The sequence below is a fragment of the Acartia tonsa genome, chromosome 9, assembly GCF_053477335.1.
Source record: "Acartia tonsa isolate MP-2025a chromosome 9, ASM5347733v1, whole genome shotgun sequence".
Lineage (NCBI taxonomy): Eukaryota > Metazoa > Arthropoda > Copepoda > Calanoida > Acartiidae > Acartia > Acartia tonsa.
The window spans coordinates 43,489,813-43,510,777 of NC_137268.1; the positions used below are offsets into that span (position 1 = coordinate 43,489,813).

At 31.0% G+C, this 20,965-nt stretch overlaps 1 protein-coding gene across 1 annotated transcript in view; it reads right to left on the minus strand.

Moving 5' to 3' along the window:
• Positions 1–5,395, minus strand: part of LOC145329026 (cell adhesion molecule 3-like) — a 57,900-nt gene extending 52,505 nt beyond the window's left edge. Inside the window, exons 1-3 of the mRNA XM_080173029.1 lie at positions 5,341–5,395; positions 3,880–3,926; positions 3,201–3,301 (exon numbers count right to left, since the gene is read on the minus strand). Coding sequence (XP_080029155.1) covers positions 3,201–3,301; positions 3,880–3,926; positions 5,341–5,389 — 197 coding nt within the window. The 5' untranslated portion in view covers positions 5,390–5,395. The remainder of the gene's footprint in view (positions 1–3,200; positions 3,302–3,879; positions 3,927–5,340) is intronic.
• Between the last annotated feature and the right edge of the window lie 15,570 nt (positions 5,396–20,965).

Here is a 20,965-nt window from a genome sequence, read left to right on the forward strand (position 1 = left end):
TTTTTTTATGTTAAAGTTATTGATCCTATATAATTCTTGTATTGTCTAACATAAATCAAAGCTGGCTTTAACACGCTGAACGTGTTCTATAATGCTTTCTCACCTTACTCTGTTTGGGTGTGTAGCTTTAGATATTTCCTTATTTCAAACAAAATCTTTATGATTCTTAAATGGCAATAGCGTAATGCTCCAAATATTATTTCATTTAGAGACTTCTTTATATTATAAGTACCGAAGCCTCTCTAGAATTAGAGTACATCCGTATGTCCGTCTGTTTATCCAAAAAAGTCTTGTATAGATAACTTATTGACCTTTTAGTTTCCTCTTTAAGAAGTGAAGCAACCAACTTATTTCCGTTTATCTATTGATAAAAAATATAGAAATCTCCTTTCCTAAGATGTTTTTTTAAAATTCTATTTTTAAAAACCTTTTAAAATTCTGGAAAAACAATGTAATAATACTGCTTTTTAAAAGCGAAGCTTTTCTATAATTAGGGTCAGTCCGTACGTCCGTCACAGAGAGTTAGCTCTTTTCGTTAATTTAAACAGGTTAGAATTGTCCTATCGATTTCAAACTTTGCATGATGATTCCTATAGTAGTTAGGTACAATTAAGAAAGCGTAGCAACTCTATAAACAATACCAGAATTTCCGTACGTCCATTTTAAACATGTCGATTTTTAACTTTTTTGAAAACAAATTTTTGTATGTTAAAATTATCCGATTCTTCTGATTTTTTGAAAACTGATTCCTATTACAACAAGGTACAATGCTATAAGCGAAGCATCTCTATAAACAAGTCCCAAAAATGTAAGTATGTTCTTAAACAGTATCATCTATTTATGCAGTTTTGCAACAAATTTTTTTAAAGTATTGTTTGTACTGATGCATTAATATTCTGCTAATTCAGTTCTGACAATCTACTAGTGTTAATGTTCGTTTGTCCTTCCATTTCAGGGCTTCGCTTTTATGGATGTTGTCATCCTTGTTTATTCTTTGTTAATAGTACAAGGGTTGCTATCTTTTATTATACTGACAAAGAGATGCTTATTGTTTTCTTAATTAGTCTAAAAACTTCTTTAATTTATTCCTAGAATGTGTGTTGTATGTACTAAATTTTTAGTAAAGAAGCCACACTATAAATATGCATGTTCGTTTGTTTGCCAACCTATCCTTTTGTCCTTTCTTTACCCCTCTCTTACCCTCCCTTCCCCTTCCATTCCTCGTTCCCTTTATCTATCCTTCCCTTTCCCTTCACTAACCCTTAATTAAATAAACATGTAAGAATAGATTTATTATTACTTGGATTTTACTAAGAATATCATGTACTTTTATTCAGTGAAACTTGTAGCGGGCTAAAATAACGATGCCCTACACACCTCCCTTTACCCCATATCCTTACCTTCTGCTTGATGAACTGCCCAACCAATAAATGACAGTAGAAACCTAAATTGACTTATATTCTATACATCCATTCATGTAAGCTCGATTAAACAGTTTTTATTTATGCGTGTATATATTTAAAAGTTTATTGATATCTCTTTAATGGCTGGAACGATCTCTCTTAAATTTTCTTGGGATTGAGACAAACACGATAGATAAAATTAGTAAGAATTAAGAGGGAGAAAGCATACATTTTCCCTTGAGATAAATGGATACATACATAGATGCTTTTAAAAGAGATATACATAGAGATAGAGAGAGAAAGAGAAGAAAAAGAGAGAGAGAGAGAGAGAGAGAGAAAGAGAAAGAGAGGAAAGAAAAAAAAAAAGAGAGAGAGAGAAAGAGAAAGAGAGAGAAAGAAAAAAAGAGAGAGAGAAAGAGAGAGAGAAAGAGAGAGAGAGAGAGAGAGAGAGATATAGGGAGTAAGAATTGGAAGATAGATAATTAAACTAATGATTGGTAAATTGGTTAATTGTAACGATCAGCCGTTTACATGATTTTACTTGACATGGACACATAGGGACAGTCGTACAGAATCTCACTACTTTAGTTTAATTCATAGAATTTTCAAGTCAATCGCCATTTCACTTCAAAACATTATTTTTAATATAATTTATCCCTGTTGGTGAGAAGTAGTATAAATTTTCCCAGAGGGACAGAAAAGAATAAATTTGTTATGTCAGGTTAGCAAGCACGGATTACAGATTTACAGGGATGTGGGGATAGGTATATGTTGGTCTGTGGAAATACTAATGCTCGGCAGTCGCGCGCAAGACGAGTAAAAGCCGCAGTGAAATCGTCATATTATAATATCAAAATTCAGCTAAACCTGTTGCGAAACTTTTTAGATTTTGTATATTATCATTGGGTATGTACATTTATTTTTGTCCATTTTCATATCACTTAAATTCCAGAAGTTTTTTAAAACTTCAATTTTAGAAGCAGTATTTGGGAAATCATTTGTTCTTATGAACTAAAAAAGTACATACTTTCGTTATTTACTCGTGAAAAATGGTGGAAGGTTTACCATTTTAAATTTTGAACTTTCTTTACCACTACTTTTTCTCCATATATTAAAACCAATTTTATTCAAAACAGCAAAACACATTTAATAAAACAGCCTTAGAAGTCAGGCAAGGAGTAATGGCAGCTAAAAGTCCTCCTCTTTCAGAAGTCAGATTTTTTAAAAATGAGAAATTATAATTTTCTTTATGTATGAGATAAATTTGTGTAAGTAAAATAAAGTAAGTAAATAAGTTTTAGAAGCATATATCAAAGAGTTGCTATATTTTAGGGGGAGACATTTTTAGATTCGTAAGAACATATTTTCCATGAAATAAGATGGGGCAGTGATTCATGGATCTACATGAAATCTTTACCATAACTTTATGTCAATGGACATTTAATGGTAATTTTTGTTTTGATAAGATATGTGAAATTCTTTATAAAATTTAAAGATGCTAAAAGCTGCTTCAAGACAGCCAGACTGCCATGGATGTAATATACTTGATATGCTTCATAAGTATGGGAATTTAGACACAAAGAAACAGAAGTCAAGCTTTAGCAGCAGCTCAGTAAATCACATGTGCCCCATAGCGTTACGGACTGATGGAATGACTGACGGACAGACATAGGGAATTTTCTTTGCTTTGTTACTAAAAGGAAAAGAAATGATAAAAAGAAATTAAAATATCTTTTAAAATGGACCAGTACACAGAAGAAAGCTTATTTTTACCATTAATACAGCAGGGAAGCTTACCTGAAAAATTCTTGTCCAGCTTTGTACCATTTAACAGAATATAGATCTTCTTGCTCCATATCATACAAACATTTTAATACAGCTCTGTCTCCATACATAACCTTAGACAATCATTCATATTATATAAAGTATTAAGCTTTTTTTCTGTCTGTAGCGAAGGTTCTTGCTAACCGCTGAACCGATATGGTTGTCCTTTCCATCGTAGGATGGTTTTTAAGTATACTAAAAAAAAATTCAAATTGAAAATGAGTGGTGTCGACTTTTCCCCCTTTTACCTTATTTGCCTTTAGTGGCTTTTATAGGCCAAGCTTTTAAGCACTTTTGTTTTGTTTTGGGATAGATTAAAGCTAATTTTCTAGTCAAACTCAATCCCTTTGAATTACAAGCTCCCATATGCTAGGGGCATGGCCGCTAGAAACAATAAAATTATCTTCAAAATTATTGCAAGCAGCTAAAGAGCAGTTAAGGAACGGTCTAGCTGTTATTTTATCAAATATTTGAAGAAATTACCCTAGAAAATCAGACCTGTAACTTTTATAGCCCAAGAGAAAATATCCTAAATACAACCCCAGACTTTGTTTGAAATATAGCCTAAAACAATCCCATACCTATGTGAAGCTTCCTGAAATTATAAAAGTTTAGTGGACGGACAGCAAGATCTCAAAGGACAAACCATTACCTGTTGTGGTACCATCAACTCAACCATTCGAACACCATCACAACGACCTACCAATAATTAAAAACTTTAAAGTTAGAATTTGAAAATAAGAATTAAAAAATAATCTTGAGGTGCACCCCTTATTATAACATCTTTAATTAAATAAATCTGTTATCTATAATAAAAAGTAGAACGATGTCCGTCCGTCTGAAGGTTAAGATCAGGATAACATCTGAGCCGATTAGGCTCTACTCCTACTCCTAGGAAAATATAGCTATTCGTCCAGCGATGGTTTAGGATATCTTTTAGGAGAAGAGACTAATCCCAAAAATAATACCTCATGGGGCGAAGCCACTAGTTAATTATAAAACACATTTACTAAAATGAAAGGCATAATACTTTTTATGAAAATATAACATTTCCCTTCTAAATCCAGCGAAAAATTAGAATAGATTTCTCTTTCTTATGAGATAATAAACAAATTTCTGCCTATGATAGTTCAAAATATTGTGAGAAAATGTTGGAAATAAAAGATAAAAAAATGAAAATAACTTTCCTTCAAATAATATTAATTGGAGGGAATGTTTCATTATTGGGGGAGGGGGGGATTATAAATTTATCATCCATTATCCTATCCTCGGTTTGAACCCATATCTATCCCTTTGTAAGAATTTGTTATTAATTTTATGGCTGTGAGATCAATATTGGATAAAATTTGATGAGAGGGCCAATATTGACAAAAAATTTGAATATTTTTACATTAGATTTTAAATTTATGGACTCATCATTCGAATTTTGATATATATTTGGGAAGAAGCTACTCTATAAATAGTATTTTCCGTACGCCAAGAACATAAAAGATTTAACTTTTATTGTATAATTCAGCAATTAAATAACGTTACTTTCTGACGAACAAAATACTAGTAGGAGTAGGTATTGTCTTAGCCTATTAAAAGGTACAACTCATTACCATTTCTCTGGACACATAAAGTTTAATCAAAGTTTTTTTTTGATCTAAGCCACAAAAAATTCCTTGTATCAAATGTATCCTTTATAAGAAAAATGAATACATTTTTAAAATGATTTATCCATTCATATTCTATCCACTATTTGATCCTTTTTTATTTATTCCAGAATTTTCATCATTTTAATTCATAAAAGGAATGTTATTTTGAAAATTTAAGATATTTAACAAACAGATAAAAATAAAGTTTTAAAAATATAATCAATTATATTCATCCCTAACAAAAAGACAACAGAATTTTTATTTTGAAAACGTTGATAAAAAAGTAATAATTGTATAAAGTATTGCCTGCAAAGTCCATGAACCAATAAAATGAGAATTTAAACTTTTTTAGTGTTTAAGATTTTGAAAATCAATTAAACACCTAATTAATTATATAGACATGTAATTAACAGACAGACGCGTGTGATTACTATCACTATAGAAGAGCTATGATAACAAAAATCAAGAAAAACTACCTAAAATGTCGAAAACCAACAAGAAACAGAAAGACAAAATTTCTGACATCCTAAACAATCTGAAAAAATGATTAAAAATGTTCACAATATAAAACAAACTGCTATTATTCTTAGAATAGCGTCGTAAAATCGGTACAATACCCTAATGTGAATAAATTGAATAATCTTTTTAATAACATAAAGACAAATATATTAACAATAACAAATAGGTTGGCATATAGCATTAGGTTTTGACAAGAAACCTATGCATTTCCTCTTAAGTGCCTTGTTTACCAAGATACCCCCCAACCAGTCCGATTTGAATAAATTTTAAAAAAGAGGGGTGATTTTAGTATTTTGTTTATTTCTTTAGGCTAGGTTAGGTTAGGTTATAATAGATACTGTGTAGCCCCGCATGTTTAGGGCACAAAAAGTATTCACCCGTCTGATTTAAGGCCCACCCCAGTTGTTAGACATAAAAAAAATTTCTCTCAAATCTTTTCTATTGGAATAAAAAGGTGGAGAGGGGGTGGGGTGGTTCAGTGCTCGACATGCAATCATAGGGAAAGCACTGAAACATAATATTAAAATTCAAATATGTAAAAAGTAATCTTCAAGTAATCTGATGATTGAAACAAAGTAATCCGAGCAAAACTGACAAATTCCCTAATCTGAAAGTGTACCACTAAGTTCTTGGTTGAAAATAATGCATTTTTTATGACCATTCAAGTTGGGTTAGGTTTAGAAAGGTCTAATAGGGGTGGTTTTTACACGTATTTAAAATTAAGATTGAGGGGTTGTGGGTTTAAATGTTCCATTTGTCGGTTCGAGGGATTATTATTTTTGGGAAACAATAATGCAAACTTTAACACATATATCCAATAAAAAGACACAAAAATTAATGGAATTTTGCATTTACATGCGGCCATACCGTCGTTATTTGGTTCACGCCAGGCTACAATTGAATCAAGACAAAAGTAAGTGCCGAGCTCTATGACCTATGTACGGTAAAATTAGACATAAAACCATGATGATTCCAGGTAAAACTTAAATATTTCAGCGGGATCTTTTTGAGAAAATTAGATTTGAAAATTTCAAATTCAATTTTCACCCCCTAGGAGTTGCCGCATCCTAATCATGATAAGAAAAGCAAAGATTATATATTTAAAATTTTAAACAACTTTGCTTTTATGAAGTCTGTCATAAAACCTCTATATATGATTTATTTAAGGCTGAATTTCCGTGACCTTAGCAAAGCAACTGATAAAAATGGCAATTAATTAACTCCCTTCAGGAGTGGTTTTATGAGAAACTTTATAAAAGCAAAGTTGTTCAAAACTTTAAATAAATAATCTTTGCTTTTCTTGTCATGATTATGCGGCAACTCCTAGGGAGTGAAAATTGAATTTGAAATTTTTAAATCTGATTTTCTCAAAAAGATCCCGCTGAAATATTTTGGTTTTACATGGAATCATCATGGTTTTATGTCTAATTTCACCATACATAGGTCCCAGAGCTCGGCACTAACTTTTGTCTTGATTCAATTGTAGCTTGGCGTGGGTTACTTTTCAGATCCTCTTATAAAGTAGCTTTGCTATTTAGAAATAAATATTTAGATTATTTGGGACAATTAACTTTGGAGGAAACATTTTGGACAAATTCTAGAAAACTCTAAAAAGTTTAATTGTTGTTTAGTTCAGTCTTTCAAAATCAATGAACAGGGGGATAAGAATAGGGATAAACAAAAAAAAGTAAAATCTATTTTACACTGAGGTGGATTCTAAAAAATATAATGGTCGCTGCAGCGCTGCCACGTCAAAATTGTTTCTGTGAAAATACTTCAAATTCCCATGCAAAATCAAAAAAAAAAATAAAATCTAATGTTAATAACCATTCTATGATTTTATTTAATTTTATAGATTTTTTATGTGATTTATGAGGATTTTTAACAAAAATAATTTTGGTGAGGCAGCGAAAATAATGCAGTCACCCCTATATAGCCTTCTAATACTGAATCTTGTTTAAGATTAAAATATGTTTAGAAAAATGATATCTTAATATTAATTTACAATCCAAAATGAGACATAACCAGGTATCTTAAAGGATAAGTCAATGGACATTAAATTTTTTAAAAAGATTAACCTTCCCCGTGAAAAGGGTAACAATACTAATTTGTAACCAAATATCACAATTTAATAAAAGTTCCCAAAGTTTTTGAGCTAAATAATGCGATAAAATGGTTATTAAACTTCGGGTGCCAGAGTAAAATTACAGTTCAATGTCCCCTTCTTATGCAGGCAAAACTCTTAGTTCAAATCAAAATTCAAACTTGGGTTATAGATTAAAAGCTACAGAACCCCCAACCCCCCCCCCCCCAAAAAAAAAAAAATTGAAAATACATACGGTGAGGGGTAAGTTTTCGCTTAATTGCTTATTACTTTAGGTCAGGTAAGGTAAGGTTATATTAAGTATAGGGTAGTCCTGCAAGGAACTACCACCTTTCTCCTATTTTATAAGCCATGCACGTTAAGAACTGTTTTTCATGTAAAGTGTTTTTTTTCTACAATTCTTATCCGGATACGTGATAAAATGCAAGTTTTTCAATAAGAAGTAAACTTTTATTTTTTGAAGCACAGAGAATATTCAATTAGTAGATTTGTTTGTCTGTGTTTATATTTTATCCAGATATAAATGTAACAGGATGTCTGTCCTTCTGTCTGTTTGTGTACAAAAAGATCTCGTTAACTGTTGAACCTATATGGTTCTCCTTTATATTTATGCTTCGCATAGGTACTTGGAAGGTTAATAACTATTTTGGGGGAGGGTAGCTTCACCCTTCTAAGCGAAATCGCCTCTAGAAAATGAACCCACATTTTTTTTTTCACTTTTATTTTTACTGTCAGACATTTTAAACAGCAAAACCAAATACACTTTCACCGTCAAGACATAAATAAATTTTAGTCTATGTTGATTAATAAAAAATGAATTGGTTAAATTCATCCTTGTTTTATTTGTTGTAAGAGTTACTTTTAATCAATTATAATTCCACTTTTAACAATTTTCATGCAGTCATGGTTTTTATTAGATTTTAGGTAACAAACGTATGAATGATATCAGCTTTAGGTCAATGGGAAAGAAATAAATCTTTTCAATTTTCTATATTTAAATATATCTTTCAGCTATTTCAAATAAAACAAATTTTAAGCTAATTCTAATTTGTTCTTTACATTTTATCTTATCTTAATTATCTAACCTTCGTTTTCAATTGAGATTAACTTAGACATGACATTTGATTTGTTTGACATTTAATTTTAATCCTTTTTAGTAGCGAAGCTACTCTATAATTAGGGTCGGTCCGTCCGTTACGTCCGTCCGTCCGTACGTCCGTAACGGATAGCTTTTCCCGTTAATTTAGGCGTGTTAAAATTGTCCTATCGATTTTAAATTTTGCATGGTGATTCCTTCAGTAGTTAGGTACGATTTAGAAAGCGTAGTAACTCTATAATCATTACTTAAATGTCCGTACGTCCATTTTAAACATGTTGATTTTTTTACTTTTTTAACAACAAATTTTTATGTGATCAAATCATCGGATTGATCTGATTTTTGGTATATTGATTCCTGGGACAACAAAGTATAATGTAATAAGCGAAGCAACTCTATAATCAAGTCCTAAAAATGTAAGTATGTCCATAAAAATTATCCTGTATCAAGCAGTTTTACAACAAATTTACTTACAATTTTGCTTTGACTCTTATAAATTTATATTATGATAATTATTAAGTTCTAACACTATACAAGTGTTAATGTCCGTTTGTTCTAACGTTTCAGTGCTTCGCTTTTATGGATGTTGTCATCCTTGTTTATTTATATCGCAGCTTAGCTAATCTACAAGACAAGGCAATATAAAAAATACCTCTTCCTTTTTTTTTAACAAAACTAATGTGGGGGTGGGGGGTTTTACTCAACAAGGTACTTGGAGTAAAAGCTCCTAGCTTTTTTACCTTACGGTTTTATAGATGTTTGAAATAAAGCATTTTCATTTTCAATTAAGTAAAATTTTTTCCTTGTTGAAATAAAACCAATACAAATTTAAATAAGTAATTTGAAATAAAGGCAAATCAATAGTTTAATTTTATAACAAGGAAGTAAGAATTCATAGTGCACGAAAAGAATATTGATAAGAATACCCTACATTGATTTGATTATTAGAATAGATAAATTCCCCTATGACTTTTTAACTCTTCATTATAAAAAATAATATAATTTAATGCACGTTAAAATGATCCCAATCGTCCTTTTAGATTGTCTCTATAATGATAAGTTGTAACCTTAATAGTGTGGTAACTCTATAATCAGTTCCGGAAAGTCTGTACGTCGTACATTTCGAATCTTGAACATTTTTTTGTTATTTCAACAAGAAAATTTATCGTGACCCTATTAATTTGATTTAAAATCAAGCTTCGGTCTAATTGTATGTACGTAACAACTTTAACTTTGTGATTACGTTTTAAAGCTCAAAGATTTTCCATTTTTAGCTTATATGGATGTTGTTATCCTTGTTTCCGTAGAATTGCAAAATTTATTATTTGAATAGTTAGTAACACAGTAGTGTTTTAATGAACAAAACAATGACAGCAAATGTTTATGTTCTTCAGAGAAAACTTTTTTCAGATACCTAAAATGTAGAAAAGTGTTTCAGTTAATTTTTAAAGTTTGTAAGGGGGGGGGGGGGGGGGCGCTTATAAATATATGTTGTTGTTACTGTGTTGATATCTGATTTTAATGATATATGTTGCATGTATGACTTTAATCATACCAAAAATGACTAACTTACTATCGAAATGATGTTGATGAAAATAGCAAATTTGCAAACTTATAAGAAGATAAAATTAAGATTCCAACATGAAACCATTGTGTATTATGAATGTTTGTAAATTGTAATATCCATCAATCAAGCCAACAGAACAGTTCAAAAGTGCAGTGGGATTTCAAAACTGCAAATATTTTAAAATATGCAAACTGATCACCATAAAACGTGAATATATGTTTTTTTTATTATTTCACAAGATAATGAAATTATTTAAATAGATAGAAAATCTAATCTATAAATTATTTGATGAATGCGAGAATATTATCTTCAATATATTCCGTGTCTTGGAACTGTTAAACTTCTATTAGACCGATTGATGTTAAGTTTTACGTAACAGCCAACAGACAACCAATCCTTTGATGGCACGACCTTTTAGAAGAAGTCGTAATTTTGTATGCTACTGCTTATGGGCCAAGACATTCCTATACTATTACTATACTGAAATAAGTTTTAACACCTCTAGTATGAATGAGAATATAGCAAAACATATAAAGAGATAGAAAATTCGAAAATATGACTTGAAAAGCATGGAGATCACTATCGACCAAGCATTTCGAAATTTATTTTATACATATTGGTTATTTTAAATGACCACTGCAAAGTGCAACTGAACATTATTTTACAAATTTTATCATTTTTTCTAGAAGTTCAACTCATCCTCCTAGGGTCAAGAGTTGATCTGGTAAATAGATAGATAATTTAAAAACCGAAAAAATAAAAGTTTAATCCTATTGGATAAAGTAGTAAGGTTTATTTGTCTGAAGCATGAAACTTCCATAACTACCGAACCAATCATAGACGTCCAAGGGGGGGGGGCAATGGGGCGATTACCCCCCCCCCCACGACACCCCCAATTTTTTTTTCATTTTACCCCCCGCAAAATAAAAAGCTTGGACGCCCCTGGAACCAATTTGGTTCTCTTTTTAGGAAAGCTTCACATAGATAATGCGATGATTTTAGGCTATCTTATTTTCAGATAATATTATAGGGATGGTTTCGAGCTATTTATAGCCCCTTCTGCTTCTACGAATACAGAGCACATAAATGTTAGGAACGTAGCCGCTAGTGTATATAATAAAGAATACTGATAAAATAATGAACTTAAAGACTAAAGGGGCTGTATAGTTATCATATAAAATAAGAAATATCTAAGTCATAAACTACATGTACAATCACGGGATCCTTCCTAAAGTTTTCTGGAAACCTGGAGGACCAGGACCTGCAGGATCTAACCTGGAACCTGGAATTGAATAGGATTATAGGACAACTATATTTGATATTGTTTTGTACTATTAAAGGATATTTAATTATTTTTGCTACATAAAATGCTTTGTTTAAGTAAAACAAAATATTATTGCTCTTAACCTGAATGACCTGCTAAGTTTCTAATCATCCTGTGCCCGCCATGAAGACATATATATATATAAACTAAGGGTTAAGTGGTTTCGAGGTATTTTTGATTACACGCACGCAACTAATTTAAAACATGAAGCAGTAACTCATCCAATTATAAGGCGTTACAGACAGAGTATAAATGTATATACCCACAGACAAAATTTTCGGAGACCATAGTTATAGATGTCCAAAGGAACATATAAATGACGAGAAAACACTACAAATTTTTGGATTGTTGAATGAAGTGAAAATAATAATTATGTTTCGATTTGCATAGACAAAAATCTAAAATTGCATTTGAATAAGAAGATTAAATAAGAGAGAAATACTTTTCAAGGACATATAGATTCATAAATCAGGGAGGTAGAGGACTTTGGGTCGTTAATTATGCTAGCCCTCAAAGTTTTATGAATGTGAGGTGGATTCTTAAAAAAATTTGCCCCACTAATCGCTTAGTGGGCAAAATTGTTTTCGTAAAAAATCCTCCAAAATCACATAAAAATCCCCAAAATTTAAATAAAATCTTATGTTCATAACCCTTTTATGAGTTTGTTTAACTTTTGTAGATTTTAAATGTGATTTTAGAGGATTTTTCACGAACACAATTTTGCCCCACTATGCGATTAGTGGGGCAAACTTTTTTAAAGAATCCACCTCTGTTCTCTCATTTGTCACTTTTATTAAATCTTGATTGGGTTGTACAAACTTGAGTGTCCAAACATTTTCACCAATAGTATTTCAATCTTAAACGGGTTAATTTTGTTTATTGTAATTGGGGGTGTACATTGTACATCCATTATCGTTAATTGTCTTATCCCTTAAGATCCTTGTAAAGAAATTTAGATTGTACTTCAGACATATATCATGAATATCGTGGCTTCTATTACAGCAAGAGACCTATAATTTTTTTTGGTAAATCCTTGAGGAACAATAAACAGATAAAAATATAATTTGGCGTCGCCAACCGCCGTTTCACCGCCGTAACCGCCAAAAATGGCGGTTTCCGTTATTTACCGTTTTTTGGCGATGATCAGAATTAGTAATTTTTTTTGTTATGAAAATTATAAGTTCGTCCTAAAATTTGGTCATCCTTGCGGCAAAATTGGCCGCTCTACAGCTGTTTTAAAATTTAGCGGCTGGCCGCAAAAAAGCGGCTAAGGAGCGGTCTGACTGCTATGACTAGAAAAAGTAATTTTCTCTAAAAATACACATGAACCACCGGAAAAAAATTTTACGTCTTTATCTGTAACAGGAGCCATATAGAGGGGGGGCTCTTAGAGCCCCCCCCCCCCATCTGATAAGGTGGGAATTGGGGCCATATCTGTAAGGGTTAAACAAAGCTTTTCTTCAATTTTGTTTCACGTGGCTCACTTAAAGTTTATGTTTGTTGGTTATTGTAATTGTTAGAATTGTCCTAATGATCTCAAACATTTTTCATTTAGATATTTTATAGTAATTATTTTATAATAAGTTTATCATCTTTAAGCATGATATAGTTAATTGTTGTTAACACTAAAGAAAACTAACAGGTTTTCCTGGAGAAAAACAGGTTTCATTCAGCTGCGTGCACATCCCCCTGTCCCAGCTAAAATCTTATTAAAGTTTCTATTTCTTAGCTAAAATGATTGGAAAATGTTTGGGAAAATATTTGAAAATCTATGGGGAGAATCTTTTCATGTTTCTTACAATGACACATTTTAATTGATTAGCATAAAAAATAAAATAAAACAATATAAATTAATGAAACTTTAAAAGTGTATTTAAATAAACACACACAAACACAATAACCTGAAAAAAAATTTCTACTGCTTAAAAAAACAGTGGTTGCGCCTCTATCATCTGGGCCATTTAAAAAAAACCCCAAAAATGAAGCTCTTTATAGTGCCCAAAAAATGTTGCCATACAATACAATTGACCAATAATAGGACAATACACAGACTAAATTACCAATGGTAGGCCAGTATACATTTTATTTGTCCAATGGTAGGGCAATGTGACGTCATCTTTATAGGCACTATAAAAACCTTCAAATAAAATATTTTTAATGCCCTCTCTCATGGAAATGTTAGTTTATTATTTTTAGGCGAATTAAAGCAAATTTAATATTAAATGGTAATTTGCTATTTCATGAAAACACAAATCTTTGTAAATGTATAGCTCTGTTTGAGAAAAACAAGCCAAGAGAAGTTTCATTAGATTGGATTCTTTTAATAGATGTGGGAATAAGACAGCTAGTTTTAGGTCAGCTGCAAACTTGTATAGGTATAGACCTAAACTTGCAAAAAGTATTTCTAAATCTGCTTTCCGATAAAGTAGTCAAATGTATGTCCAATAGGAATTACAGATCGTTGGCTTTACCTGGCATTTTAATTGGGAGGGTAGGGGGAGGGGGGACCCAGAAAGGAATCCATTGATGACAAAATATCTAAAATGAATTTATTAAGTTATTAAGTTTTTTGTCTGAAGCTTAAGATTTTAATAAATAATGTACTGGTTGAGTTCTCCTTTATAACTAATCTTTGTATAGGTCCTGGGATGGTTTTTGACTATTTTATGTTTAGGTTTAAGTATTAGGATGATTTTAGGCTATTTTTCTATTTTCTTTTTATCCCTATAATTACAGAGTTCTTGTCAGATTGTCAGAAATTTGGATATTTGCAGCAACTATCTTTTTGCGGAATATATTACCACACCTTTTAATGCAAATCTCTTTCGTTTCTTTGCTATCTTTTATTTTTATGCATTTTGCATTGGGATTATCGAAATTATTGGAAATTATCGTATTTGCTTATGAATTATTATTCACACCACAGATAATTGTAGATCAGTATCAGGCAGCTAATTTGAAATCCTCAACGAGTTTTGAGGTAATTTAACTTTAAATGAATGATTATTTCTATTCAGTATAATCTGAAGACACTTATTAATCTATAAGCATATTCCAGAACTCCACCCATTTTTCAAAAATGTCTTCAGTTTTCATTTCAACATCCTAAAGATCTCTTTACTATTAAAAGAATTATGATCAAAATCTATATTTAGGAAGGTATTGACAATAAATTACTTGGTGATTGGGTTAACGTCGAACAGTCGGTCAGTCAGGGGAGGTGACATATTCTAGTTAAAGAGTAGTTATACCAGAACCAGTCCGACGTTGAAATATGCTTAATAGAGGTAAGAAAAATTAGTATGAATTTAAATTTTGGCTATGATTTAAAAGCAATGCCCATAAAACAAGGATGACAACATCCATAAAAGCGAAGCTCTGAAATGGAAGCACAAACGAATATTAACACTTGTAGAGTGTCAGTACTGAATAAACTGAATATCAATGCATATGTCTCTATAAAATTGTAAGTAAATTTGTTGCAAAACTTAATTACATGTTACTGTTTAAGGACCCACTGACGTTTTTAGGACTTAGAGATGCTTCGCTTTTAACACTATACATTGTTGTAATAGAAATCAGTATTAAAAAAATCAGATGAATAGGATAATTTTAACTTTCAAAAATTTGTTGTCAAAAAAGTAAAAAAATAATCAGCTTGTTTTAAATGGACGTACAGACTTTCAGGTAATGATTATAGAGTTGCAGCGCTTTCTAAGTCGTACCTAACTATTATAGGAATCGATAGGACAATTCCAATCTGTTTAAATTAACGAAAAGAGCTAACTGTAACGGACGGACGTACGTACGTACAAACTAACCCTAACTATTGCAAAGCTTCGCTTTAAATAATGCTGTTGTTTTTTTCTTTTATTGCTGCACTTTATTTAAACACAATTACTCTTCCAATTACATAAAGTGATAAGGTTTTATGTTTGTACGTTAAGATCTCGCAAAATAATGAACTTATTGAGTTATCCATTATCAGGAAGCTTCATATATATGCTGGGAATTAGTTTAGGCTATTTTTCTTTGAATACAGAGCAGCCCTTATCAGCTAGGGGCGTGTCCTTTGAAGTTTCATAAAGCAATAAAACATCACATTTCCCTTTGAGCTAGAAATCAAATAAATAACCCTAATACGTTTCCCGTAACTTTTATATTTTCATGGTATTTTTATGTAAATCTGTAATAGCTAGACAATGGTTCCGTTGGAATTCCACCCAGATGGGTTTGCAACACTTGACTGCTGCCACTGCAGGGAGCCTAAAGCTTTATGTACCCTAACCACTGCGTTGTGCTAACCGAGAGGGGAAAGGATATTGGACTGTGAATTACACTGTAAAATTTATGACTTCTCTATCTTGTAGGGTTAAATATTTGAGTACTGTTATTGGATTTTAATTGATTGGTTTCAAACTTTTAACCAATAATTTTAACCTTCAAAAGGGATAATTTTGTTTATTATCATTCGGGATTTGTTTCAATTTACCGTTTTATTAATTTCTAAAGAACTTAATTTAACTTGTCGAATTTGGTTCCATTTAAATTGCATCGATTCTGGATTTTCCCAATAGATTTAGAGACTCTTACTTTTGAAAAATAGCTACATCTGCGATTACCGCAAGACTTTGACTAACCTAACCTAAACCCCCTGGTAATTCGTTGCAAATGAGTGAATGCATGCTCACTTAATTAATAATGAATAATAAGTAAGATTTTATTTTTTTAAGTAAAGCTTTTTTTTACATTCTGTAGGTCTTATGACATATTTCTATTTTCAGATTTTAAGTCTTAAAACAACCAAGCTTTTATTTTTTTTCGAGATTTTGTATGATATGACCTATTTCATAAATATATTTCTTCAATAGGTTAAAGATTTTTTTTGCTATCACTGTAAGACATTAGCATATAAGAAAGGATTTAATTAATTCATTTCAATTGAACTTTTATACATTTTTAAAAGCGAAGCTTTTCTATAATTAGGGTCGGTCCGTCCGTACGTCCGTCCGTCCGTAACGGATAGCTTTTAAAATTAATTTAGGCATGTTAGAATTGTCCTATCGATTTCAAATTTTGCATGGTGATTCCTTTAGTAGTTAGGTACGATTTAGAAAGCGTAGCAACTCTATAATCATTACTAAAATGTCCGTACGTCCATTTGAAACATGTTGATTTTTTTACTTTTTTAACAACAAATTTTTATGTGAACTAATCATCTGATTGATCTGATTTTTGGTATTTTGATTCCTGGGACAACAAAGTATAATGTAATAAGCGAAGCAACTCTATAATAAAGTCCTAATAATGTAAGTATGTCCATAAACATTATTCTGAATCAAGCAGTTTTTTAACAAATTTACTTACAATTTTGCTTTGACCTGAATGAATTTATATTATGAATATTCAGTTCTGATACTATTCAAGTGTTAATGTCCGTTTGTCCTACCGTTTCAGTGCTTCGCTTTTATGGATGTTGTCATCCTTGTTTTATATGAAAATTTATTTCATAGTAATCACTACATAAACGTTTAAATACAACAAACCAATGTATAAAACAAAACACAAAATAACCCTTATAGGCCAGAAACCCCACAATTTACCCTTTAGTTGACCTCCATAGGGGTGCTCCCCCCACCCCACCCTAAAACCCCATTCCCAAACTTTGAATTGTTGCAAAGAAAATCTGCGAAAATACTTTGGCTCTCTGAGTATAACGTAGTAATCTCCGGTTTGATTTTAAGATGAACGGAGATTTCATATTTCATGGATGTTATTGAGGTGAGGGGGGGGGGGCGGAAGAGAGAGAGGGAGATAGACAGAGAGGAATACAGGAAAGGAGAGATAGAAATGATTTTGGCGCTCATAGTAAAATCATATAAATGTACTGCTTTATGTAAATGCCAGCGGCTTCGCCCCTGGGCTTTCGTTTTTCTCTATTTATATAATTCATTAAAGGAATAATAATAATTTCCATAGTAGCGCAACAATAATTACCTTGACATCATTTTTAAATAATAAGAAAAGGTTTATCATAGAAAGAATAAAGAAAAAATGACCCAGGATCTAATCAGAAAGGAAATATAATGAAGTTATGTGTTGTGATAATCAAGCTAATATAATTTTAAGTATCTTAAATATTTGTAAGTTTTATGTTGAGATTTATTTCTTTAGTTGGTTTTAGGCAATTTAACTGCCTTTCCTACATTGCTTGCTAGATGCCCAGCCGTTAATTAATCATAAACAAACTGCAATATCACAGTTTTTAATAATGGCTAATGAATCAAAAAGCCTTTAAGATTAAATGCGACTAGCAGAAATAACTGTATATGCCCATGAATTTAAACCCAGCTTATACCAACAATGAAATTAATTCGGAAAAAAATCATGAAACCTATACGTGTTTTTCAGCTGTCGTTGGGGGGCAACACATCGTAAAATTGACGACCTCTCCATTTGCCCCCCAAATATTATTTTAGAATTTTTTCACTTGTTGGTTATATCTATTCCTGATTTAAACCTCAAAAATATTAGAATTATTTTTATCTAAATGCTTCTTATTCTGCAAAGTTTGAAATACAATTTAAATCTAAATACTCCTGTATTTTAAAAGAAATGAGGATATCAAATTTTATTAAATATTCAAAGTTTTTAAAAACTTTTAAAGATATGAAAAAGACAGAAGCCTGAAATTTTTAACTTTGTGATCATTTGGAAAAAAAACAATTGTTGGTTGACATATAAACTTCTTGTAACGCTATAACTGGCGTGGTGACTAAAATTTAGGCATCTATGACTTTTGTTCAATGTTACATTTTTTCAATTGTCGCCTGACAAAGCAGCAGTGTTATAGATTTTTAATACATAAAATTAAATTTTGGTTTAGACAAACATACAAGAAATCATAAGTTTTAAACAGGTATCATTAAAGATGTGACAATGGACTTTTTATAATAAGGTACCCCTAAATATGATACACCAAAATAACCCTTTTAATTATTTGAATAATCGGTTGAAAAGTTTGTAATTGTATAGACCAATCATAAATCAACCATAGGACAACGAATGTGGGAACGTATTTATAAAATTTGGTGGGAAGTATAGTTTACAATACAATATACCCTCCCTCCAGGCTTTTAAAATAAAAAAAAATATTTATTTAGGGACATCTTGACTTTTCCGACGTGTTTGATATTTTTTATTTGCGTTTAGTTGTTCATCTCTTATCATTTATTTTTAAAAGCGAAGCTTTTCTATAATTAGGGTCGGTCCGTCCGTCCGTCCGTCCGTACGTCCGTAACGGATAGCTTTTTCCGTTAATTTAGGCATGTTAGAATTGTCCTATCGATTTCAAATTTTGCATGGTGATTCCTTTAGTAGTTAGGTACGATTTAGAAAGCGTAGTAACTCTATAATCATTACCAAAATGTCCGTACGTCCATTTTAAACATGTTTATTTTTTTACTTTTTTAACAACAAATTTTTATGTGATCAAATCATCGGATTGATCTGATTTTTGGTATATTGATTCCTGGGACAACAAAGTATAATGTAATAAGCGAAGCAACTCTATAATCAAGTCCTAAAAATGTAAGTATGTCCATAAAAATTATCCTGTATCAAGCAGTTTTTCAACAAACTTACTTACAATTTTGCTTTGACTCTTATAAATTTATATTATGATAATTATTAAGTTCTAACACTATACAAGTGTTAATGTCCGTTTGTCCTACCGTTTCAGTGCTTCGCTTTTATGGATGTTGTCATCCTTGTTTAAGAATATTTTAATTAACATAATCGTCCTCGTTTTAAGGTTTAAAAATGTTGTGGTTTGAAGGAGTGTGGAATAACGTATCGGTCAAAGTTTCTTTTTCTGGTTTAAATTGAAAAAGTTAAAAAAAAGATATTTCAATATCAAGATTGTGAATTTTTTCTTCATGTATAATTGAATATGAGCAAAAAGTTTTAGGGGAATATTTTTTTTGAAGCGTAGCTTCTCTATATGACTACTATTCTGTCCCATGCGTTAGTTTTTATACAATATCTGTGCAATTAAAGAACAAAATTATATATTTTTATCCAAAACATAAATAATTACATTTAAAAACAACAAAGCTATGAGACTAGAACTAGTGTAACGAACAACCAGACAGACATGTAAATTTAATGGTTCTCCCTACTGATATTAAAGATAGATGCCCATTGTTCGTCTGTCAATTTGTTACATGAAAGAAATATCATTTTATCAGATGTCAATAAAGATAGGTGTCTGATATTTTTTGTGAATAATTCTCTGTTAAACAACTTTCAACTATACAACTTACCTTGTAAGTTCGGCTTTGTTTTTTAGCTTAGTTGTTAAATTTGTCAACTATTTCATCTCCATATGTTCCTACTTTGTTAGCTTCCCTGAAACTGAAAGTGTCATTCTTGTTTTTTACTTGATTGAAAAAAAACTTTTTTATTCAATAGTTAGATATTTTTTAAGGTGCATTTTAAAAACAATTTTAAAGAAGATGGTGCACATATTTATCTTTTTTCATGACTATAATTTTTTATTTGTAATTGTAATAATACCTTAGATACTAATAAATAAATTGGTATAAACATTTAACAAACAAAAAATCCAGTAAATCTATCATTTTAATATTTTATTTACTGAAAATGTTCCAAGTTTTTTTTATTATAACTGTTTCACAGTTTTTACTTTGCGATAATTATGATATAACTGTCCTTTTTATATAATTCTTTCTTTTTTTCTCTTTTTAACAGAGAAAACACTGCAGAAAATATTTTAATTTGGAAGTGATTTTCTTAATGTACTCGTGTATCCTTTAAACGATGAGTGCTAAAGCATACCAACCAACAATTTTAGCTTCATAGCTAGGTTTTAACTTCAGTATCTTTATTTGACCGATCGATCATGAAGAATTATCACTTATATTTCCTTTTGCCATGTACATATTATTTACAGACGAACGGTAAGTAAGACATACGGTCAGACAACTGTTTTCTTGTATTGGAACTTTCAGATCTAGTGCAGTTCACGGTAAAATGTCCCTGGCAACGAATATCTCCAAAAATCTATGAATTTTAAAGGCAGCTAGCTGCCAAACGGCTGAACGTACATATCATGCCCACACCCCGTTTTAAGCGTAATAAGAAGGCCTACAAATAACTGGAATAGCCTAGATCAAATCATGCACAGGGAAAGCTTCACTGAAGAAAAACGTGTGAAACAAGTGTTTTGTGTGCACTGCGAGATCACTGTGCATTATTCATTAATGACTATTTTGTGCGAACATAATCCACCGTTTGGCCGTTGGAAGCCTTTAAAGTTCAAAGATTTTTAGAAAAATCGTTACCAGGAACATTTTACTATGAACTGCTATTGACCCGAACTTTCTGCTAAAGAAAACCAGACACTTTATTTTCTCCCTTCATTTTATAAACGTTTTCAAGTATTTAAACATTGAGTTTATTGGAAGGAT